The sequence below is a fragment of the Cervus elaphus genome, chromosome X (assembly GCF_910594005.1).
Source record: "Cervus elaphus chromosome X, mCerEla1.1, whole genome shotgun sequence".
Taxonomy (NCBI): domain Eukaryota; kingdom Metazoa; phylum Chordata; class Mammalia; order Artiodactyla; family Cervidae; genus Cervus; species Cervus elaphus.
In genome coordinates, this window is record NC_057848.1 from 149,805,237 (window position 1) to 149,830,445 (window position 25,209).

A 25,209-nucleotide genomic window follows, 5' to 3' on the forward strand; every position below is an offset into this window, starting at 1 on the left:
ACTAGCTATCTGCTGTACACTTGGTGCTGTATTTTTGTCAGTGCCACTCAATTCATTGCACCCTCCCCTTCCCGTGCTGTGTCCACATGACCATTCTCCACATGTCACTATTCCTGCCCTGCAAATATGTTTATAAGTACCATTTTCTATTTTCCATGTGTATGCATTAACATACACTCTTTTTCTGTTTCTGAGTTCCTTCACTCTGTTTAATAGGCTCTTGGTGCATCCACCTCACTGCAAGTGACTTAAATTCATTCCTTTTTATGGCTAATATTCCATTGTATGGAAAAGGCAATGGTAACCCACTCCAGTACTCTTGCCTGGAAAATCCCATGGATGGAGGATCTTGGTAAGCTGCGGTCCATGGGGTCGCTAAGAGTCGGACTTGGCTGAGCGACTTCACTTTCCCTTTTCACTTTCTTGCATTGGGGAAGGAAATGGCAACCCACTCCAGTATTCTTGCCTGGAGAATCCCAGGGACGGGGGAGCCTGCCATTCTGACCATTATGAGATGACACCTTAGTGTAATTTTGATTTGCATTTCTCTCATGATGAACAATGTTGTGCATCTTTTCATGTGTTTGTTGACCCTCTGTATTTCTTTTTTTAAAGAACAGATTTAGGATTAGAAAAAATTCAGATAATATAGACAGTTCCCATACAGCCACTCTTTCTCCACTTGGTATCTTCTATTATTAACATCTTGTGTTGGTTCCATGGATACGAGTTCATTTGTTACAATTGATTTACTAATATCAATATGTTATTATTAATTATTGTCCATTGTTTACAATGTATTTTACTTTATGTGTTTTACAGTTCTTTGGTGTTTGACAAATGCATATTTTGTACTCAGCCAACATGGTGTCGTGCAGAGGAGTTTGAATCCCCTATGAATCTCCCATGCTCCACCTGTCCATTCCTCAAAACCTCGCTTGGAACCCCTGACAACTACTGAACTTTTTAGTCTTTCTAAAGGTTTGCATTTTCCAGAATGTAATATTGATGGCAACATGCAGTATGTAGGCTTTTTATATTGGCTCCTTCACCTAATCAATATACATTGAATTGTCTCTATATCGTTTTATGGTTTGAATTTTTTTTTCCAGGACTGAATAGCATTCCATGTAGCTTACCATAGTTTGTTTACCCACTCATCTACTGAAGGTCATCTTTGGTGATTTCAGTTTTTGGCAGCTAATGAATTTGTCTGCTATTAACATTTGTTTGAAGGTTTTTGGATGGGCATAGGTTTTTGGCTCTTTTGAGTAAATACCTTAGCGTTCACTTGCTAGATCATATGATAAGACTGTGTTTAGCTTCAAAGAAATTGCTGGACAGTTTCCAAAGTATCTGTGTCACTACATTTCCTTTAGCAATGAGTTAGAGTTCCTATTTGTCCACATCCTTGCCAGCATTTAATATCGAGAGGTGTTTGTTTTTGTGTTAGCCCTATTAATAGGTATCTCGTTGTTTTAATCTGAAATTCCCTGAAGACATGGAAAATAGATCATCTTTTCATGTGCTGTTTACCATCTGTTTATATTCTTCGGTGAGATGTCTATTCAACACTTTTAAGCATTTTTAAATTTACTTCATTGTTTTATTATTGTTGAGTTTTAAGCATTCGTTGTGTTTTTTTGCTTCATGTTTTTTTATCAGATATGTGTCTTACAATTCTTTCTTCACAGTTTGTGACTTAACTTTTCATTCTCTTAATAATATCTTGGTGTGAAATTTTTTTTCTTTTAATTTCTTTTTCTGGTTTTGAAATTAAAATGTAATTCTGGTCTCATGGAAGGAATGAGGAAATGTGCCCTTTGTTTGTTGTTTCTGGAATACATTTTAGAGAATTGTTATCACTTCTTCCTTCAATTTTTGTTATATTTCATCAGAGGAATCATCTGGGCCTGTTGCTGTCTTAATTGGAAGCTTATTACTTATAGATTAAATTTGTATAATAGATGCAGATCTTATCAATTTATCAGTTTTACTTGCAGAATTTTGATGAATTATATCCTCCAGCAATTTCTCAATTTAATCTTTATATTTTTAGGCATAGAGTTACTTATAATATTCATTTATTATCCTTTTAATGTCCGTGATATCAGTAGTCATGGCCCTTCTTTCATTTCCACTGTTTGCAATTTAATTTGTGTGTTCTCTGTTTTCTTGATTAGCCTGCTGAGAATTTCATCCTTTCTTGTTTCAGAGAAACGGCTTCTGGTTTTGTTGTTTTTGTCTATTGCCTTCCTTTTTCCAGTTTTGTTGGTTGCTTCTTTTTTTCTTTTTCCTTTGCTTCTTTCTTTTATTCACAAGTTTACTAAGAATGTTGATTATGAATTTTAAGGTTTCTTATACAGGTGTTTAATTCTGTATATATGTCTCTACAGATTTTGCTATACGCCACAGCTTCTGATAAGTTGTAATTTTGTTTTCATTTAGTTGAAAATACTTAAAAATTAGCCATTAGATTTTCTCTTTGGCCCAAGTGTTATTTAGAAATATATTGCTTAATCTCCAAATACTGTCAATTTTACTGCTTTATATTGTCAGAATCGAGTTTATTTCCATCACAGTGTGATAACATTCTTTGTATGATTTCTGTTGTTTCAAGTTTGATTATGTGAGTTTTATGGCATAGAATGTGATCTATTGATGTATGTTCCATGTGAATTTGAAAACAGTGTGTTCTCTGCTGTTGTTAAGTATTCTATAAATGTAATTTAGATCTAGTTAATTATTGGTGCTTTTCAGTTCAGTTACACCTTACTGATTTCCTGCCTATTAAGGCTGTCAATTCCTGGAGTCAGACGTGCTACCGTTGCGCCACGAGGTCCTTGGGCTGTCAATTCCTAAAGGACATATGTTTGCATCTCCTGGTATAATAGTATATCTGTATCATCAATGTTTGCCTTGTGTATTTTAGGGTTTTTTTTTTTTTTTTGGTCCATACACATTATGGGTTGCTGTAATTTCTTTGAGAATTCACCTCTTAATCATTAAGTAATACCAATCTTTATTCCTGACTTTCCTGTTCTGAGTACTGCTTTCTCTGAAGTAAATTTAGGTAGTCTTAACTTTTTTTTTTCATTTATGGCAGCACGGTATACTTTTCTCCTTCCATTTTCTATTAATCAATTTTATCTTCAAACTTGCAATAGATTTCTTATAGAAAGCACAAGGTTAGGTATTTTTTGTTGTTTAATTCTTTTCACCAATCTCTTCCTTTTAACTGGTATATTTAGATCACTCGTATGAAAAGTGATTATGCATAAAATTTTGGGTATGGTATGAGTATGGTATACCTGTGTGTAGTTTTCTTTCTTTTTTTCTTTCTGTTTCTTCTGCTTGGTATTTGTTGATTTTTCTCTGAGTTTTTTAAATCTGTGGTTTACTGTCATTAATTTGGGGAAATTCTTAGTCATTATTACTTTATATATTCTGCCTCTTTTTCTATTATTATTAAGATATATAAGATATAATAATATCTTCTTATATTATTCCCATTCTGCATTGTTTTTTGGTCACTAAGTCTATGCTGAGTCTTTGTGACCCCATGCACTGTGGCCTGCCAGGCTCCTCTAGCTGTGTACATACCTTGTAATTCTTCCACAATCTTTGATTACTCTTTGCTTCTTTAAAATTATTATTTGGTGGCCGCATTTGTGACCACAGTGACTATAGCCCAGCAGGGTCCTCTCTCCATGGGATTTCCCAAGCAAGAATACTGGAGTGAGTTGCAATTTCCTTCTCCAGGGTATCTTCGTGACCCAAGGATTGAACACACATCTCCTGCACTGGCAGGTGGATTCTTTATCACTGAGCAACCAGGGATGCTATAAACTTGTGAATCATAACAATTTTAAATCCTAGTGTGATATTAAAAATTATGTCCTATGTCTGAGTATGATTGACTTGTTGCTTTATTTCATCAGACTGTCTTTTAGCATAGCTTATAATTTTTTGCTGAAGGCTGAACATAAGGTGCTGGATAATATGAACTGATTTAAATGGGCTTTTAGCATGAGAGTTTACATTTATCTGCAGAAGAGTTACATTGTGTTTGTGTGTATGTGTGTGTGTGTGTGTGTGTGTGTGTATGTTTTGTTTACTGTTTGCTATTACTGTACATGCCTGAAATTTCAATTTCCTTGTTAGTTTTCTTCAGTCGGTAACTTGTGTCCAACTCTTAGTAACCCCATGGTATGCCAGGCTTACCTGACCCTCACTATCTCCTGAAGTTTGCTCAAACTCACATCCATTCAGTTGGTGATACCATCCAAACATCTCATTCTCTGTTGCCCTCTTCTCCTGCCCTCAATGTTTCCCAGCATCTGTGTCTTTTCCCATAAGAACTGGACATGGAAATACAGACTGGTTTCAAATCTGGAAAGGAGTACATCAAGGCTGTATATTGTCACACTGCTTATTTAACTTATATGCAGAATACATCGTGCAAAATTCCTGGCTGGATTAAGTACAAGCTGGAATCAAGATTGCGAGGCGAAATATCAATAATCTCATATACGCAGGGGACACCACCTTTTGGCAGAAATGGAGGAAGAACTCAGGAGCCTCTTGATGAAAGTGAAAGAGAAGAGTGAAAAAGTTGGCTTAAAACTCAACATTCAGAAAACTAAGATCAAGGCATCTGGTCCCATCACTTAATGGCCAGTAGGTGGGGAAAAAATGGATGCAGTGAGAGACTTTATTTTGGGGGGCTCCAAAATCAGTTCAGATGTTAACTGCAGCTATGAAATTAAAAGACACTTGCACCTTGGAAAAAAGCCAATGACCAAACTAGACAGCATACTATAAAGCAGAGACATTACTTTGCCAACAGTGTCCATCTAGTCAAAGCTGTGGTTTTTCCAGTAGTCATGTATGGATGTGAGAGTTGAACTATAAAGATAGCTGAGTGCCGATGAATTGGTGCTTTTGAACTGTGGTGTTAGAGATTATTGAGAGTCCCATGAACTGCAAGGAAATCAAACAGGTCCACCCTAAAGGAAATCAGTCCTGAATATTCATTGGAAGGCCTGATGCTGAAGCTGAAACTCCAATATTTTGGCCACCTAATGCAAAGAACTGACTCATTGAAAAAGCCCTTGATGCTGAGAAAGATTGCGGTCAGGAGAAGGGAATAACAGAGGATAAGATGGTTGGACGGCATCAACGATTCGATGGACATGAGTTTGAATAAGCTCTGAGAGTTGCTGTAGGACAGGGAGGCCTGGGGTGCTGCAGTCCATGGGGTCACAAAGAGTCAGACATGACTGAGCTAGTGAACTGATGCTTATACTGATCATTAGATCAAAAAGATTTGCAAAAAGATTCAGTATTCTTGCATTAAGAAACCCATGAACACAATGAAAAGGCAAAAAGATGTGACAGGTTTGGATATGTGTGTGGTGTGAAAGTCAAGTGCAATGCTGTATGAAAACTAATTGCATGAGACCCCGGATTGTTAGGTCAGTGAATCAAGGTAAATTGGATGTGGTCAAGCAGGAGATAGCAAGAGTGAACTTTGATATTTTAGTAATCAGTGACTAAAATGAACAGGATTGGGTGAATTTAATTCAGATGACCATTATATCTACTACTCTGGGCAGGAATCCCTTAGAGAAAATGGAGTAGGCCTCACAGTCAACGGAACAGTCTGAAATGCAGTACTTGGGTGAAGTATAAAAAATGACTGAATGATGTCCATTCTTTTCCAAGGAAAACCATTCAACATCACAGTAATGTGGTGACCCAAATCTGTGCCCCAAAACCTAATGTCGAAGAAGCTGAAGTTGAATAGTTGTATCACAGCCTACAAACCTTCTAAAATTAATGCCTAAAAAAGATGTCCTTTTCATCAGATGGGACTGGAATTCAAAAATAGGAGGTCAGGAAATACTTGGAATCACAAGCAAGTTTGGCCTTGGAGTACACAATGAAGCAGGGTAAAGGTAGCAGAGTTTGCCAAGAAAACGCTCTAGTCATAAGAAACCCTTCTTCCAACAACACAATAGACAACACTACACAAGGACATCACTTGATGGTCAGCACCAAAATCAGATTGATTATATTCTTTGCAGCTGAAGATGGAGAAGCTCTTATCTAGTCACAGAAAACCAGACCTGGAGCTGACTGTGTCTCTGATCTTCAGTGCCTTATTGCAAACTCAGGCTCAAATTGAAGAAAGTAGGGAAAAGTGGTAGGCCATTCAGGTATGACCTAAATGAAATCCCCTATGGAGGTGACAAATAGATTCAAGGATTATATCTGGAAGACAGAGTGCCTGAAGAGCTATGAACAGAGGTTTGTAACATTGTAGAGGAGGTGGTGATCAAAACCATCCTCAAGAAAAAGAAATGGTAAAAGGCAAAATGGTTGTCTGAGGAGGCCTTACAAATAGCTGAGAAAAGAAGAGAAGCAGAGGCAATGGAGAAAAGGAAAGATATACCCAATTGAATGCAGAGTTCCAAAGAATAGCAAGGAGAGATAAGAAAGCCTTCCTAAGTGATCAATGCAAAGAAATAGAGGAAAACAAATAGAATGGGAAAGACTAGAGATCACTTCAAGAAAATTAGAGATACAGAGGGAACATTTCATGCAAAGATGGGCTCAATAAAGGACAGAAATGGTATGACTGTAACAGATGCAGAAGATATTAAGAAGAGATCACAAGAATACACAGAAGAACTATACAAAAAAGATTCCTGATGACCCAGGTAACCACGATAGTGTGATCACCCACCTAGAGCCAGACATCCTGGAATGCGAAGTCAAGTGGGCCTTAGGCAGCATTGCTATGATCAAAGCGAATGGAGGTGATGGAATACTAGTTGAGCTATTTCAAATCCTGAAAGATGATGCTGTTAAAGTACTGCAGTCAACATGCCAGCAAATTTGGATACCTCATCAATGTCCACGGGACTGGAAAATGTCAGTTTTCATTCCAATCCCAAAGGAAGGCAATGCCAAAGAATTTTCAAACTACCGCACAATTGCAGTCATCTCACATGCTAGCAAAGTAATGCTCAAAATTCTCCAAGTTAGGCTTCAACTGTATATGAGCGAGAAATTCCAGATGTTCAAGCTGGATTTAGAAAAGGCAGAGGAGCCAGAGATCAAATTGCCAACAGCTGTTGGATCATAGAAAAAGCAAGGGAATTCCAGAAAAACATCTACTTCTGCTTTATTGACTACCCTGAAGCCTTTGACTGTGTGGATCACAACAAACGGTGTACAATTCTTAAAGAGATGGGAATACCAGATGACCTTACCTGCCTCCTGAGAAATCTATTTGCAGATCAAGAAGCAACATTTAAAACGGGACATGGAACAACAACCAGACTGGTTCCAATTTGGGAAAGGAGTATGTCAAGACTGTATATTGTCACCCTACTTATTTAACTTATATGCAGAATACATAATGTTAAATGCCATGCTGAATGAAGCACAAGTGGCAATCAAGATTGCTGGAGAAATAACAATAACCTCAGATAGGCAGATGACACCACCCTATGACAGAAAGCGAAGAAGAACTAAAGATCCTCTTGATAAAAGTGAAAGAGGAGAGTGAAAAAGCTGGCTTAAAACTCAACATTTCAGAAACTAAGATCATGTCATCCAGTCCCATCACTTCATGGCAAACAGATGGGGAAACAATGGAAACAGAGACTATTTTCTTGAGTTCCAAAAATCACTGCAGGTGGTGACTGCAGCCCTGAAATTAAAAAAACCCTTGCTCCTTGGAAGAAAAGCTATGACCAACCTAGACAGTGCATTAAAAAGTAGAGACATTACTTTGCTGACAAAGGTCTGTCTAGTCAAAGCTATGGTTTTTCCAGTAGTCATGTATGGATGTTAGAATTGGACTATAAACAAAGCTGAGTGCTAAAGAATTGATGCTTCTGAACTGTGGTGTTGGAGAAGACTCTTGAGAGTCCCTCAGACTGCAAGGAGCTCAAACCAGCCCGTCATAAAGGAAATGAGTCCTGAATATTCATTGGAACAATTGATGCTGAAGTTGAAGCTCCAGTATTTTAGCCACCTGATGCGAACAACTAACTCATTTGAAAAGACCCTGATGCTGGGAAAGATTGAAGGCAGAAGGAGAAGGGGATGACAGAGGATAAGATGGTTGGGTGGCATCACCAATTCGATAGACATGAGTTTGAGCAAAATCCGGGAGTTGGTACTGTCATACTGCAGTCCATGGGGTCGCAACAAGTCGGACAGGACTGAGCGACTAAGCTGATCTGATGAGTCATCAAACTATTCTTCTTCTTGTTCATATATTTTCTGGATGAGCTGAAATCTTCCCTTGCTGCAACGGTGATTCCCTTACAGTGGCAAAGAAAGTGTTAGAAAATGTGATCTCCTTTTGGTTTATCAACTGTGATCTAGGCACAGATTTCCCTGGAAAGTTATACAAACTTTAAGTTTCCTCCAATATCTAGCTGCAACTCTCTAAGCTAAACTTTCAGATTTTTTCCCATTATTTTGATGTATCTGTGGGGAGAAGGTGAGCTCCGTGCACTACTCCTCTGCCATCTTGATCTGCTCACTCTCCCATTCTTTTGACTTGAATCACTGAGAACTAAAATTGACCTTTCCCTGAATACCTGCAAACTGAAGCTAGATGACGTGATACAAAGATCAGAGTAACTGCCACAACAGCTCATGTTTAAGCAGTCTTCATGCCTGTTGCTTGATGAGCCACTCAGAAAGTTAACCTGAACACCGAGAGGTATTGGTAACTGTGATCGAGACATTTCAAACTGCAATAGATGCTTCGACCCTGACACCTAGAAATCTTATTGACTGACTACCCCCTGGCCTCAGAAACTGCTTAAAATAACCAGCTCCAATCATTAACATCTGTTTTTCTTTTGTTTCTATAGAAACGCCTCTTATTAACAAATAGCTGATACTGCTTACACCATAGGCCTAGCTTTGGGAGCCCATCTGCATCACTGCTTATTGAAATAAGATACCACTCTTTAAATGAACTGACCTGTTCTCAGAAGTAAGAAACTGCTTCTATGAAATTAAGGACTTCACTAATCCATTTTCGCTCTCCACAGTGACCAGTTCAACTTTTAATACGTGAAACTTGCAGGCAAGTTTCAGAGGAGGGCACTGTTAAGGCTTAGAGTGGGCTGCCCCCAAATACACCACAGTGACATATTAATTATTTTGAATTCAAGTTACTTAAGAAACAGCCAACAGAGGAGGGACATTCTGCTCCTGTTTCTGTTTCCTTGAGAGCAGGAAATGAATCTCTCCTATGAATGATACAGTTCCGCATCTGGAGGCAGAAGGACACCCTTCCAACCAGAAATAGGCGGTTCAAGCAGAGAAGCCTGTATAAACAAACCTTGTTAAGTCTTTAATTTACTACCCTGAGTACAGATTCTGTTTAGATTCCTTACTAACTGACTACCCAAAACCTAAGTTTCTTTGTCCTGCCCATTCCTCACAACTTGTTTTGTTCTCTAAAAAATAAAGAAGTTGCCTGCTTTGCCCACTTCTTAGGTCCCATTTCTATGACACTTCGATGCACATGAATTGCCATTTGTCTCTTTTTCTCCTGTTACCCTCTTGTGTCAACTTTATTAGTAGTCTAACCACAAGAATTCAAAAGTGGTAAAGGGATGAATCTCCTCCTTCCCTACACACCTCAAGCGAGTTCACCCTTACATCTCAGAAACTCCCTGGAGACAGTGTGCGTACAATACCTGTCTGTGCACTGGAATCTCCTGCATTGAGATAAGAGCAGAGACACCTTAGATTTCTGTCTGTTAGGGGCCAAATTGTGTCCCCTCCAAAATTTCATATTGAAGGCATAACTCAGAGTACTTCAGAATGCAACTGTAGTTAGAGATAAGGTTTTTAAGGAGATGGTTGAGTTAAAATGAAGTCATTAGGGTGGGCCATAACCCAATGTGACACGATAAGAAGAGATCAGGACACCAAAGGAGGCACCAGAGTATATGCACTCAAAAGGAATGTCAAGTGAAGAGGGCGGCCACATGGCCGCCAAAGGGAGAGGCCTCAGGGTAAACCAGCCCTCGTGTTGGACTTGCAGTCTCTAGAATTGTGAAAAAATAAATTTCAGTTATTTAAGCCACCCATTCTGTGGGGTTTTGTTGTGGAAAGCCTAACAAATCAGTACATCGCCCCAGGTAGAGATTTCTTCCTGGATTGTCTTTTTACTGTCCTGTCATTCATAAAGGCTATCTCAACATCTTCCTTATATGATTGCAGTTCTTGTCTCTACCGTTGTATGGGCATAGGCTAGGTCTTGATCTTAGCCTCACCAGAACTAGCATAGAGCCTTTCAAAGAGCAGATGCTCAAAAAATAAATGAAGGCAGTAAGAGGTCTAACTTGTTAAGGTTTAACACCTGCTACATTCTTTAATCAGTTAAATATCAAGGGTTAAATTATTTAATTCTACAATACAAAAGATGGAAGAGATGAAGAAAAATCAAGGTTGATCATGTTTTGAAATTTTATTTTTTCATTCCATTATCCCAGCAATTTTATTATGGGATTGCTTCCCATTTCAACAAAAGTCCCTATTTTGATGTCAAATGTTCTTATCTGGATGATTTTTTAAAAGTCTTGGCCTTCAGTAGGGGTGGGAGAAGCTGCTGGATGTGGCCATGGAACATGCCTGGAAGTGACAGTCGTACCAGGCCTGGCTGTGGCTCGAGCTCTCTCCTCCTCATCTCGCAAAGCTTCTTCATATTGTGATGAGAAGGCCCTGGGAACCATATCATTGACTTTTGCCAAAAATTCCAAGACTTTCATTTTGCTGGTTTCAGCATGGGCTCTTGGGCCCCACAGGAACTCGTAACGTGGAGGATCGCTACTGGCAACCTGGCGGTACTCGAGGTACTTCATTGCAACTACGTCTTTGGTGATGAGCTTCCTGGGCTCTCCGTAGATAAAGTGTTTTCTCCCAGCATATACTCGCATCATATTCAAGAATCTCCAGATGTCTTCCTCAGCGGCACAGTCACCCTTCACGAATATGACACCCAGAACTATCATCAAGAAACTGGTCTTAGGTAAGCCCCTACCATCCCACTCCCTGCCATTGTTGTGCAGGTTCAGTTTGCTGACAAGGTGATAGGAGTGGATGGTTGACTCAACTTCCTTCAAGTCAACTGCAAAGAGAGCCTCGATGTGTTCAGAGGCTCTCTTGAGAATCTCGGCAAATTGGTCATGGTATCTTGGGTGGATTATCTTCAGCATGTCTTCCTTCATGATGGGCTGCTTCATTTTATACTTATACAGAAGGAACTGCTCGAACAAAGTCACCATGCTGTTCTGAGTATAACTGTAGGTGTTCACAGTAGAAGATGAGACATCGGAGGAACGTGAATCTTCCTCATCTTGACTGGTATCTTCCTCATCAGGTGTGACAGAAGTACTTGAAAAAGTGCTGGTAGTAGATGGGGCTTCCGAAGACCCCTGGGAAGTGCTATTTGACCCAGTAGCTGATGAGCTCTGTGAAGTATCTTCTAAAAGAAAAGAGGTAGAGGGAAGATCTTTCATTACTGCAGCGGGCTCAACTCCTTGTGACACTGAAACTCATCTCAGGCCTGGTGACATTTCTCACGAATGCGGAGCTTACAATTCTGACGCCAAGGCATGATGACTGTGCTGGGGGACAGTGATTAGGAATGTGAGTTGGAGGGCAGGTGACAAGCACCCGCAGGATGACAAAGGTTGAGTATGCAGCTGCCACAGGGAAATACCACTTTGGTTATCAGGAAGGCTACATTTGTGGTTTTCTTGAGGGCACTGTTCTGAAAACCCCCAGGGTTCCTATTCTCCTAATCAGCCTATCCTTTGGAAACATCTTGAAGGGAATTAGAATGATCTTTAGGCTGAATCCTGCTACCCCTGCCTAGGCACCCTGGGGTGACAGAATGGGATGGTAGTCTCCTACACTGAGAAGTCTCTTCATTTCACATTGAAAATAATCACCCAACCGGTGGCCAGTCATAGGACCCATTCCCTCTGCTGTTCTGTAGTTGGCATCACAAATCTCCCTGGGATTTCTGAGAAGTGAAGGGGTCCTCAGCTTATCACCCCAGTCAGTTCTTATAACCCAGTACTGAGTGCTCAGTGGGAAGTTTTCTGTCCTGGCCTCTGGAGTCCTCAATACTCACTAAGAGTCCTTCATTTCTCTCCCCGTAGGGCCTGGTGCCTCCCCCCACCCCTTTCTTGGAATGGTATCTGCAACTTCAAACTAAGGATATCACCTCCTATAGAACTGATATAAATAAATGTTGATGGAACTTCAGCTTGATAGCTCTGCCCTGGTTCTTCAAGGGCTATAACAAGGAGCAGGGCTGGATTCATTATCACTTCTCTTTATTAGTAGATGATGCCTTAGTCCTTGCTTTGACCTCTGTCATGGCTTGAAATTCCAGCCTCCCTTGCCCTTAGGCCCACTGCTTAAAGTGTGCACCAACGCAAGACCCCTAGGAGGAAGTAAGATTCTCCTCATCTGTCCATGCCTGTCCTTGGTCTCCTGAGGCTCAGAGGACAAAATGAATCCTATGGTTATAGGTTGTGGGTCCCCTTGTGTTCAGGGTATTCACTTGGTTTCTGGAAAACCTGGAAATCATCCCACTGCTGGCCCTCGGCTATACCCCTTGGACAATGTCCCAAAACCCCTTGTGACATCATGGATGGAAATGGGAATGTCATGTCAACAATGAGCAGATATCTCAGGGATGCCAGGAAGGGCAGGTTTCTGTGGGGTTTCCTCAGAGTTCTGAGGTCAGGGGGTTTCATAAGTCCAAAGCTTGACTCCTGGCACAGTTTGGGGCTCCTTTCTTTGTCCCTTTGTTTACGGGACCTCTCCTTATAGTAAGGTCCTCACTCCCTGTGGTGCCAGAGAGGGAAAGTCTGGGAATGCCACACAAGGCTACTCCTACCTGTGCCCTTTCAGGGATGATATCAGGATTCAGGTTTCTTGGGGCCTGCTCTGTTCAGCGTTGGGGTATGCCCTCACTTAGGTTCCTAACCTTGACTCCTGGGGGGCTCTGGATTTTTCCTTTATTTCAACTTAAGGTGACCCATGTAGACCAAAAATCATGTCCTTGCAAGCCCTGAAACGAAGTGAGGGGATGCTCAGCCTGGCAGCCCTGTCTTGGCCTTCTGAGAGCAGACACAGGCCAGTCTCTCTGTGACTTCAGTTATGATGTGGTTTTTGTCTCCTCGGTCCTCAATCATCAGTCTTCACCATGACTCCTGTCTCTTCTATGAAAGACTTCTTGGGAAATGCCATGTCTTTGAAAAGTCTTAGTCTCCCTGCAACAAATCTCATGGAGAATGGGTTCAGTCCCAGGAGTGTTGGGGAAGCTACAGTCAGGGAGGGGGCTCCAACATAGGTGGTGTGCTATCAGAGAAAACACACTGAGCTTTTCCTTCTCTTCACTGACCAGACACAGCCTCTTTTAGAACCTGCACTGTAACAGATTTACTCTCTGAAAGGAAGGGGCTGAATTAAATGATTTTGTGCGTCCCCGATATTTTGTGGTTTACTGACATTTCCTTTGTAGATAAATTGTCACTGAATGCTGTCTCCTTCTTTATTCATACTTCACTTTTATTTTCATATTTTTGTTACTTATTTCTGGGGCTTTTTATTGCAAAACTGTTTGGGGTATGAAGTTCTGCTATTTAACGTGTGAAATACCTTTTGGACTAGTGTTCAGAAAGAGAAAGTGACCCAAGGTTGGCCTCATCCTGGAGGAGTGGCATGGTATGGGCTCTAGAGAATTTTGGTGCCGGGGTTCAGTTCAGCTCCTGTCATTTATGAGCTTTGAATTTGAGCTTCTTTATTTCAGCTTCATTATCTGCAAATTGAGTTTGAAAAAGTCTATAGTGTAGGACCACGGACACGTGTGATGTATGTAAATCACCTGGCACAGTATGAGACAAGCTTTGGTACTTTGAATGAATGGCACTTATTACAAAGATGATTTTGACCCCAAATGATAACAAACTTCCATCATATAATTTTATTTCCACCCTATGTTAGAGAATATGCAACTCCAAACAATAATCAAATCCACATCAGCCAAAATGCTCTGCCAAGATTTCCCCACCACCTCTTGCCCATAATTTTTGCAGATATCTTTGGTCACAGTTCTATGCAAGGAACAGGACCTTTGTCTAAATTCTTACAGTTAGGCAGAAGGTCAAGTTCCTTCCTGCGTCTTTTGGCCTTGATTATTTTCAGTTAGAAATAGTCTGCATATCAAAAAAGACACTTTGAGATGGCATGTTTTGGTCCTCCTTACTAACTAGGAATGTAAAAACAGTTATAGTAAAGAAGAAAAATTTTTAAAAGTTATGAATCATACTTCCCTTTGTATGATATTCACATTTTAAAAGATAACATGTTAACATGTAAAAACATTGTTTTAAATAACAGCCTATGAAAGAAAAATCTGATGTAGTTTGCATTTTTCTTTGGAAAGTCAAGGAATGTTTAAATAAAAGTATGTTTTCAGTCACTATTTAGAACTCATGGCAGCAAAAACAAAAGAATATATTTGTTTTACTTTATTAATTTTTATTTCAGTGTGTTACTTTACAATGGTGTGTTAGCTTTTGTTTCATAATAAAAGCAATCAGACACACATACACGTATATCCCCTCACTTTGGGTTTCCCTCACATTGAGGACACTACAGTGAATTAAATACAGTTCCCTGTGCTATACAGTATATCCCCAACAGGTGTCTATTTTATACATAATATCAATAGTGTGTATGTGTCAATCCCAGTATTCCAATTCCTCCCACCTTAACCATTTCCCCCTTGGTATCCATACATTTGTTCTCTATATCTGTGTCTTCATTTGTGCTATGCAAATAAGGTTATCTATACCATTTTTCTCGATCCCACATATATATGTTAATATTCAATATTTGCTTTTTTCTTTCTGACTCCCCTCTCTGTATGACACTCTCTTTGTCCATCCACATGTCTACAAACGGTCCAATTTTGTTCTTTTTTATGACCAAGTAATATTCCACTGGGCTTCCTTGGTGGGTCAGTGGTAAAAAAATATGACTGCCAATGCAGGAGCCATTGGTTCAATCTGAGTCAGGAACATACCATGAAGAAGGAAGTGGCAACACACCCCAATATTCTTACCTGGGAAATCCCATGGACAGAGGATTCTGGCGAGCTATAGTTGGGGTCGCAATAGAGTCAGACACAATTTAGCGAAAAAGCAATAAAAGCTATATTTCATTGCATATACATACCACAGCTTCTTTATCCTTGCATCTGTCCATGGACATCTGTGTCACCTCCATGACATGGTTATTGTAAATATTGCTGCAGTGAAGATTCAGTTCAGTTCAGTTGCTCAGTCGTGTCCGACCGTTTGTGACCCCATGGACTGCAGAATGCTAAGCCTTCCTGTCCATCACCAACTCCCAGAGTTTACTCAGACTCATGTCCATTGAGTCGGTGATGCCATCCAATCATCTCATCTTCTGTCATCCCGTTCTCCTCCTGCCTTCAATCTTTCCCAGCATCAGGGTCTTTTCCAATGAGTCAGTTCTTCCCATCAGGTGGCCACAGTACAGGAGTTTCAGGTTTAATATCAGTCCTTCTAATGAATATTCAGGACTGATTTCCTTTAGGATGGACTGGTTGGATCTCCTTGCAGTCCAAGAGACTCTCAAGAGTCTTCTCCAGCACCACAGTTCAAAAACATCAATTCTTCAGCACTCAGCTTTCTTTATAGTCCAACTCTCACATCCATACATGACTACTGGAAAAACCATAACCTTGACTAGATGGAACTTTGCTGGCAAAGTAATGTCTCTGCTTTTTAATATGCTGTCTAGGTTGGTCATAACTTTTCTTCCAAGGAGTAAGCATCTTTTAATTTCTTGGCTGCAGTCACCATCTGCAGTGATTTTGGAGCCCCCCCCCCAAAATAAAGCCTCTCACTGTTTTTTATAAATATGGCATCATGAACCCTAGGTTACATTAGTCACCTTTTAGGTCTCGGTGCACCTGTGCCACCCTGTGATGGCAGGTTGTCTTGCTTGGTCCTGGCATGGCTGGAAACCTAGTGGTCGTCATTGGCCGGAACAGGGAGGCTCTCTGGGTGTGCTCTGAACACCAGTGTTCGGGCGGCGGGGAGAGAAAGACAAACCATCCCTGGCTGCTAACCTGGCTCAAGTATTACACTCCTGATTGGATTCTGAACAGGGAACAGCCATCATTCCCATGGGAAATGGTTGGGAGTTTGTCATGTGATAGCTGTCTCCCAGCTGAGTGCTGACTCTGTATATAATTGTCCTTTCTGCCTGAGAGAGTGTCTGAGCAAGGATGATATAAATGTCCTTCTGGGATAACTCAAAAGTCACAGATGTCTAAACTATTCTAGATATTTTTTACGGTCATCTGAGAACTTTCCTTAATCTTGTTTTATCCAACTGAGATCCTGCATGGAGAAGGGAACTCTGATTCTTATGGAAGTCTGGTGGGCCCTATGACTTCCTGAAGTGGGCAGAGTTTAAGGAGTTCTAAAGCCCTAGGTTAAAGTGCAACACGTTGGTGATGGGGGTGGAGGTGAGGCTGTGGTGTCCAAAGTTGAGTATAGTGAAGAAGAGGTCTGTGGTCCAAGAGGCTTCTTCTTTTGCCCAGAAAGAATTCCTGTGAACAGGCTCATTGGCTGGCTGATGATTAACATCATCAGGAGAAGGGGAAGGACTTTCGTAGACAAATTAAGCATTGCCAAGCCAGCAGAGTCTACCCAGCAAGTCTTTCAAAGTTCAGACTTTTCCCTAAAGGCAAGGAAGACTTGGACATAAGGGCCTTTGCTCTAATCCTAAGGGCAAGTCTTCAGCAATGGACAGTCAGTTACCCATCTGAAAGTGAAATGATGAATGCTCATAAGGTCTTGAGGTGTCGCTGAAGTCCCTCATGGCCTTTTCACGGCTGTGGCATCCCTCACCTGTGATCATGCCAGGCGGAATGTGGTTCAGTTGTTTCCCCAGGGGCCATTGTGGCTTCCCTGAGTCTTTTTTTTTTTTAAGGAATTATTTATGTATTTAGTTTTGGTTGTGCTGGGTCTTCATTGCTTCATATAGGTTTTCTCTGGTTTCAAGGAACAGGGACTACCCTTCGTTGGGATGCACTGGCTTCTCGTTGTGGTGGCTTCTCTTACTGCGGAGCACAGACTCTAGGATGCATGGGCTTCACTAGTTGCAGCAAGAACTGGTGAAGTAGAAGAGGTGTTTGGAGACTGTTGTTGTTCAGTCTCTAAGTCATGTCCAACTCATTGTGACCCCATGAACTGTAGTCCTCCAGGATCCTTCATCCATGGGATTCTCTGGGCAGGAATACTGAAGTGGGTTGCCATTCCCTTCTCCAGGGTAACTTTCCAACCTCCATGAATCGAACCCAGGTCTCCTGCACTTCAGGTAGATTCTTTACCACCTGAGCCATCAGGGAAGCCCCATTTCTGAAGGTTGCCAGACAATATTTTGCTCAATTTGTTTTGTTTTCTTTCCTTGTCCATTCTATCCCTATCCTGTAGACATACTCAGCCTGAATTTTATAAACACAAAGTAGAGGCATTCATGGCATACAGTGTCTGGATTTGTACACTCAAATGCAAAAATAATGGGGAGTCTAAGTGCAACAAAATGCAGAAGAAAGTGAGGTTAGTTCTAGCACTATGAACCAGTCATAGTTGAAAAATTTAGATTTGGTGGCATGGAGAGCTCCTCTCCTTGAAACCATTCCCCTAAAGAATCCACCTGGCCAGGACTCCAATCCGGCCAAAACCCAGTATGGGACTTGAACCATGGTCTTTTAATTAGAATGACTCACCTGGTACCTGGACTTCCTGAGGATCAGTTTCTTTGTGTCTCAGTGCAGACAGAATCCAGCAAGAGGCAAAGTGTTAGGCAAGAAATTGATTTAATAATATAGGACACCTGTAAGAGATGCAAGCAGGCAGGTGATAGAGCTCTGCCCTGAGGATTAAGTGGGCTACATTTTATAGTCAAAGGAAAGTGAAGGAGAGGGAAAGACTGCCTTCTTTCAGTAGAGGTCAGTCTTACATCCCTCACTCCGACTTCATTTGGAGCAGAAGACTGTCTTACCCAATGAGGTCAAACTTGGATTATCATAGCACTTCTTCAAATCAGCAGAAGGGTGGACACATTCTTCTTTTACCTAAAGGCCTGGAGCATATCTCATGTTTTATTTATGGCTTTATATTTACGCACGCCTGCTTCCTTCCACAACATAGTGATATATTCCTTGAGTGATTGTTAATTTACAGTGGTTTCTGAAAGGTTCATACCTTTCTTTATCTCTGGTCCCCTACTAGATTTCTCCAGCTACTTGTCTGCCTGTCTGTGCTCAGGCCCTCATTCATGTCTGACTCTTGGCAACTCCAGGCTCTCTGTCCATAGGATTGTCCAGGCAGGAATACTGGTATGGGTAGCAATTTCCTCCCCCAGGGGATGTTCCTGACACAGTGAGTGAACCTTCTCCTGCATTGCAGGTGGATGCTTTTCCATGGAGTCATCTGGGACAGCTACATGTATCCTATGCTCTTCTATCCCTTTCATTCAGAGGCAGACTCCCCCAACCAAAACCAGTTGTGTTTCTTGCCGGATGCCATCTCCACAGGGCTCTCCAGCTTGGGATATTGTTTGGAATTTACTGGGCAATTTACTTCTGAACAGGGGGAGTGGGCAGTCATGACCAAGAAAGCGAAAGTGAAGTTGCTCAGTCATGTCCGACTCTTTGCGACCCTGTGGACTGTAGTCCACCAGGCTCCTCCGTCCATGGGATTCTCCAGGCAAGAATACTGGAGTGGGTTGCCATTTTCTTCTCCAGGGGATCTTCCCAACCCAGGGATTGAACCCAGGTCTCCTGCATTGCAGGCAGACGCTTTAACCTCTGAGCCACCAGGGGAGTCCAGTCATGACCAAACTGATGACCAAAGGTAAAATTTCCTAGCAAGCACTTGAAGGCAGGAGCAGGTCACTTGGTTTAGGGCCTTCCTTTATTCCCCATTATCATTGAGGATTGGAAGAACAAGGGCCCAGGGAAATCAGTCATCACAGAGTAGCTGAGCCACGTATAAAATAATTGTCCTCCCTGCCATATCAACGATTACCTGAAGCCCCTCTGGAGAAAAGATCAGGTGTCCTCTGGGAACTCCTGGGAGGTTTTGCAGCTCCTCTCTCTTTTTCTGAGGACACATGCTCAGAGTAAGGCACACAATTGTCTGAGACCCAACAGAAGAAAGCAAGGGTCGCCTAACTTACCACATCTACCTATGATCTATCAGGACAAAAAGCTGTGGCTGGCAAATTGACCCCACAAGAGACTGACCCACACTTGCCTATGAGTGTCCAGGAGTGTGTGGCAGAGGTGTGGGTGGGCGGTGGCCTGCTGCAGGGTCGGGGCACTGAATGCAGCAGTGCATGCATAGGACCTTTTGAAGGAGGTCGCCATTATCTTCATTAACTCCATCATAGTTTGGTCTCAGGTCAAACAATAGGGAGGGAACACAGCCCCGCCCATTAGCAGAAAATTGGAATAAAGATTTACTAAGCATGGCCCCCCACATCAGAACAAGACCCAATTTCCCCCACAATCAGTCCCTTCCATCAAGAAGCTTCCATAAGCCTTTTATACTTATCTGTCAGAGGGCAGACACAATGAAAACCACAATTACAGAAAACTAATCAAACTGAGCTCATGGACCACAGCCTTGTCTAACTCAATGAAACTATTAGCCATACTATAAAGGGCCACCCAAGACACATGGGTCATGGTGGAGAGTTCTGACAAAATGGAGAAAGGAATGTCAAATCACTTCAGTATTCTTGGCTTAAGAACCCCATGAACAGTATGAAAAGGCAAAAAGATATGACCCCGAAAGCTGAACTCCCAAAGTCGGTAGCCTCTTCTCAGGGTCTGGGCTTCTTCCCCATATTGACCAGAGTCCTCCCAAGCTGGAAGCAAGTGGGTGACACATCTGACTACCTCTGCCCGGGGCTCCCAGGGCTGAAACAGTGATTGGGCTATGTGTTCCTCTCTCCTTCGGGTTGGGGTTCCCCTCAGCCCTCTCTCCAGGTCCTCACACTGACTTCCCATGTCCTAAGGAGGCCTGTCCTCTCATGCTACAGCCTTGAATTCCTTGAGATAACCTCAGAGGATATGAAGACTCCCTCATGGGCATGCCTGCCTGTGGTCACTCATGGCTGACCCTAGGAGAGGGATTCTATGGTGTCCCCACTTTTTTAATGTGAGTGGTTCCTTTAGTCCTCATGATCCACTACTTGACTCTTGGCCTGACCTGGAATTCCTCCTGAGGCTGGCCCCTGAGCCCAAGTTCCTCCCCTCCTGAGATGGTCTAAATGTGTGGGATGCATCATGCCGGTGTTCCCAAATTTGCCAATGGGAGGTGTTGAGTGGTAGGGCTGTGTTCTAGGTGCAGTCCCTTTATCCTCATTTGGAGTCACTAGTTTTCCACTCTGTTCTGAGTGAGGCTTCTCCCAGTAGACCAAGGCTCTCACCTTCCTGAGACCACTCCCAGTGGAAAGGGGCACTTCAGTCAGAAAGCTTTGTCCTAGACCATGTATGGCTGACATCAGAGGTGGGTCTCCAAAGTCTACTCTGTTCTGGGCTGAGTGGTCCTCTAACACCTCGTTCAGGGACCTCATCCTCACTCCTGACTGGACCCAGACTGCACCCTCCACTCACCTGAGGCTGTGTTCTTCAGAACAAAGGCCTTACTTTCTTGGAAGTTCTGGATTGGAAGACAGGATGAACCCAGATGTGTTAAAGCTATTGGGGTCTTCTGAGGAGCAGAACAATATAGGGATCCACTCTTCTGGAGTCAGTGGCCCCTCAGTCATAGATCAGGTTTCTTACCTTAACTTCCAGTAGCATAGTGTTAGGGTAAATCCTGTCCTGCATGAATGCTGGAATGCATGTACTACATATAAAGCAGTGGCATACTCTTTAAGAAGTATTGGTATGTAGTAAATGCAAGTTATGATTATTATGAACCCCTGAAATACCACCTACCCATCTGAGTTTATTTTTAACCTGTGAGATAGCAGAGAATATGCAGTGAATTAGGACAAAAGAAACAAATATTCTTAAATGAGCTAAATAAGCCAAAGTATTTTTTATTTTTACTAATAGAAAGTTTAAAAGAAATAAGGTAAACAACAACTTAAAAGACTTTTTTCCTCCACTTCTTTTTGCTTCTTAGTATTTTCTGTGGTCCTCTTTGCATCACCATGAAAATCTCTTTCAGTGCCATGTTACCTACTTTCAGATCATAGAGACAGTAAAGATGGTTTGTGAATCTCTTTTACATCTACCGAAACTGTAACTTTAAAACTCTTAAAACAGCAATAAATGTAACAGCAATATCATTACCAAATTAATATTCTGAACAAAAACAAACTTAGAAGTAAAAACATTTGGAAAAAAGGAAATAAATAATATGTAGAAGTTACTCGTGTAAAACAGAGTAGTGAGATCTAAACTTGGTTTACTCCACTCCGACTACCTTGCACTGTTTATAAGATTGACTACTCTTCAAGAAAATTCTGTTCCAAAGTCATGTTACCTTGTTTGGATTGTGAACAATATATTCAGTACTTCCAGTGTGTTTTACAAATACCCAAACTGTGGCTTTCAAAACTTTAAAACAGCAAAGAACTATGATTTATATGATCCATACATTTGTATTCTGAAGTACAATAAACCTTGTCAAAAGTAGCAACATTACAAAATACTTAACACCTCCCTCATCTCTTTACCTATCTACTTTAAATCATCTTTCACTAAATATTTCTCCTATGGATAAAGGGGGAAAGATACATATTTTGTTAAAACGAACTACAGGTAAACTCCCTTACTACTTAAAACTGTAAGAACACATGGGTATTGTTCCCTCCACCCCTACTACCCTGCACTATTTAGGAGCATGACTGCTCTCTTCCAACACAAAGGGAACAAAGCGCCCTGCCCCCCTCCCTAGATGTGGGAGGAGCTGCAGGACTTGGCCCTGGAAGGGGCACTGGCCTCAGCCATAGCTGGAGCCTGGGTCGCAACTCTCAGCCCTGCTCTCTCCGCCTGATCTCTCAGAGCCTCATCATAGAGGTCTGGGAAGGCACTAGGGACCGTATCATGGATCTTGGCCAGAACCTCCAGCACCTTCATCTTACTGATCTCAGCACAAGCTCTCGGGCCCCACAGGAACTCGTAGCGCGGAGGATCACTATTGGGCACCTGGAGGTACTTCAGATACTTCTTCTGCACCAGATCTTTGGTGATGAGCCTTCTGGGCTCCCCAAAGATTGAGTGCCTCCTCCCAGCGTAGACCCCCAACACACTGAGGAATTCCCAGACCTCCTCCTCAGTGGCCCGGTTACCCTTCATGAAAATGACCCCCAGGAGCACCATGAGGAGACCAGACTTGGGCAGCCCCTTCTCATCACTAGGACCTCCATTACCCCTGTGGTTGAGCTTGCTAATGAGGACATAGATGTTCCTGCTGCGGTCGTCTTCCTTCAGCTCCAGGCCAAACACCAGCACCATGCGCTCAGAGGCTCTCCTGAGGATCTCGGGGAAGTGCTGCCTGTACTTCCTGTTGACGACCGTCAGCAGGGCGTTCTGCGTGATGGGCTCCTTCTTGCCGTACTTCTCCAGCAGGAACTCCACCAGCATGTTGGCCTTCCTGGTCAGAGGATCTTTGAGAGTGCTCTGAGTGGCCGGGGCTGCCTGGGAGGCACCTGCACTTTCCTCCTCTGGGCCCTGAGCACCTTCATCAGATCCTGCCCAGGAAGCCCCTGCATCAGGAGAGCTAGGGGCCATGGCTCCCTGAACCTTCTGGCTTTCGCCAGCAGCAGGGGAGCTCAGGGGAGAACCCTGAGGGACAGAAGAGGGGGAGGAGGGGCACTCCTCTTCTGCGGCTGCAGCAGCACTGGCCTGGGCCTCCTGGGGACACTGAGTGTCCCTCCGGACCTGGTGGCGTTTCACACGGGCATGGTACTTATTGTGCCTCCGAGGCATGATGACACAGGTCAGGGACTGCAGGTGGGCGTGCGGGCAGGAAGGCTGGCACTGAGGACACCTAGAGTAAGGACAAGGAGATTCTGTGAGCACCTTCACTGGGGAGAGTCCTCCCCGGCTTGAACCAAGGCTGCCTCTGAGGGGTCTTTGAGACCAGTGCTCTAGGACCCATAGGGATCTTGTTCTCCTGGTGAGCCTATCCCCTGAGACTCCTGAGGAGGATATGAGAGTGAGCCCTGGGACACAGCCAGACAGCCCTGCCTGGTGTTAGAGGGAGGCCTGTGGGGGCTGGCAGGGAAGGCAGGTTCTCAGTTCACGTTTAGAATCAGGATGAAAATTGGGGCAAGACTCCCCCATATCCAAACCCCCGCCTCCACACACACCCTGTTCCCTCTCCTGCTCTGAAGTTGACACTGCGTCCTTCCTTGTCACCCCAGAGGAGGAGAGGAGGGAGTGCTCAGCCCTCCACCAAAGGGTCCCGGGATCTGCCCTTTTGCTGTCTGGTGGCTGCCTGTTCATGATCACGCTCTAACTTCCCCTCTCAGACGGCAGCGCCCCTTCCCTGTGTTTGGCCAGGAGGAAATGCTAAGCACAGGGGAGGGTCCTGAGTGGCCCATGTAATGGGAAGGATGGTCGTCACCCTGACCCCTCCCGAGCCCTGACATCGACTGCCAGCTCCTCGGACTGTGGTCCCCTCCTCGCTGAGTGTCCCGTGTCCTCGATCACAGTAAGGGAGCCCCTCATTCTTTCGAGCTGCCCAGATGCTGCCCAGATGATCCGCGTCTGAGTCGCAGTGGGTGGGGTGTTATGTGTAGCCACCGTTCTGGGGCGTGGAAACCCTCAGTCCCACCTAATGTCCCTCCTTCACTCCACAGAGCTTGGGGCTCTCACTCTATTGAGCGGAGCTGGAGTCGGACCAAGACATTCTTTCCCGGCACCCCCTAGGGGTCAGCGGATGGTGTTGGGGCCTAAGAATTAGGCTGCATCCTCTGGTCTGAGAGCAGGGACATGGTGGCCTGAGGTTGTGCGGTCCCCTCTTTTTGGACGGAAAAGGGGTTGGGGGTGCGGAGATGTGTCCCCGCACTAGTAACTCACGTCACCTCCAACTTTGACAACTTATGAGACTTGGGACGCCTCTATCTGGTCACCGTCCACAGCAGCTCTCCAAGATAGCGGCACCCTCAAAGATGGCGTTGCACTCCAGCGTGTTTAGGAAGATGTCACTTCCTGTCATGCGCATCTGGTCTCCAGGAAGTCAGCAGGGGCGGGGCCTGGTTGGGCGGGGTTCCATGGGAGTTTCCGGCCGCATTGGCACGGGGAGTTTTCCTTGACTCTTAGGGGGTCCTGGGACGTCACCGTGATGAGCTCAGTCAACTGGCCTCACTCCTTGCCTCTCACTTCTGTCAGTAACCCCGTCAGAGAGTATTTAGGAGTCCGAGCCTAAAAGCCTTCCTGGAGCTCTGGAGACTGACAGTGAGGGCTCTCTGGGGCCCCTTCTTCTGTAATGAATGATGCTCTCTGTTCTCATGTGTCTTCCCTTGACCGCTGTAGGTACTGGGCTAAGGCCCATCTGCTGACCTGAATACAAGGCCTCACATGGAAGACATCAAATCCCTGGACTCCTGCTGTGAAGTGCACGTACGTCTCATCTGGATACTTCTGCCTGGTGCTTATCTGAACACTTTTGCCTGAGGCTTCCTGGAAATGGCTGAAGCAGGTAAGATGAGCTGAGTGAACGATGGGAGACTCTTCTGTGGTGTGGAAACCCGCACATGTCACTCAGGATCTTCATTTCCTTTTCTTTTTTTTTTTTTGTATTTATTTCCCTTAATTTAAAATTTTTTATTTTTTTTTCATTTATTTTTATTAGTTGGAGGTTAATTACTTTACAATATTGTAGTGGTTTTTGCCATACATTGACGTGAATCAGCCATGGATTTACAGGTGTTCCCCATCCCGATCCCCTCTCCCGCCTCCCTCCCCATCCCATCCATCTGGGTCTTCCCAGTGCACCAGCCCTGAGCACTTGTCTCATGCATCCAACCTGGGCTGGCGATCTGTTTCACCCTTGATAGTATACTTGTTTC

General features: G+C 43.3%; 2 protein-coding genes across 3 annotated transcripts; both read right to left on the bottom strand.

Annotated features, from left to right (window-relative positions):
- Positions 1-10,635: 10,635 nt before the first annotated feature.
- LOC122690539 (melanoma-associated antigen B5-like) lies at positions 10,636-11,567 on the bottom strand. The gene is given in 2 exon segments (XM_043897471.1): positions 10,636-10,682; positions 10,685-11,567. Coding segments are annotated over 2 exon segments (930 nt in total).
- Positions 11,568-21,200: 9,633 nt separating this feature from the next.
- Positions 21,201-24,325, bottom strand: LOC122690004 (melanoma-associated antigen B17-like). 2 transcript variants are annotated; one of them, XM_043896907.1, is made up of 2 exons: positions 24,218-24,325; positions 21,201-23,183 (listed from the first exon to the last, which is right to left on the bottom strand). In XM_043896907.1, exon 2 carries the CDS (start codon positions 23,120-23,122, stop codon positions 22,085-22,087), a length of 1,038 nt encoding a protein of 345 aa, XP_043752842.1. In that variant the 5' UTR covers positions 23,123-23,183; positions 24,218-24,325; the 3' UTR covers positions 21,201-22,084. The 2 variants fall into 2 exon arrangements, with proteins under 2 accessions (XP_043752842.1, XP_043752843.1); XM_043896908.1 differs by having other exon boundaries at positions 24,223-24,306.
- Positions 24,326-25,209: the final 884 nt, after the last annotated feature.

What these genes read in the sequence shown, in the direction of transcription:
- LOC122690004 (XM_043896907.1), bottom strand. Translation starts at nt 23,122, where the DNA reads ATGCCTCGGAGGCACAATAAGTACCATGCCCGTGTGAAACGCCACCAG.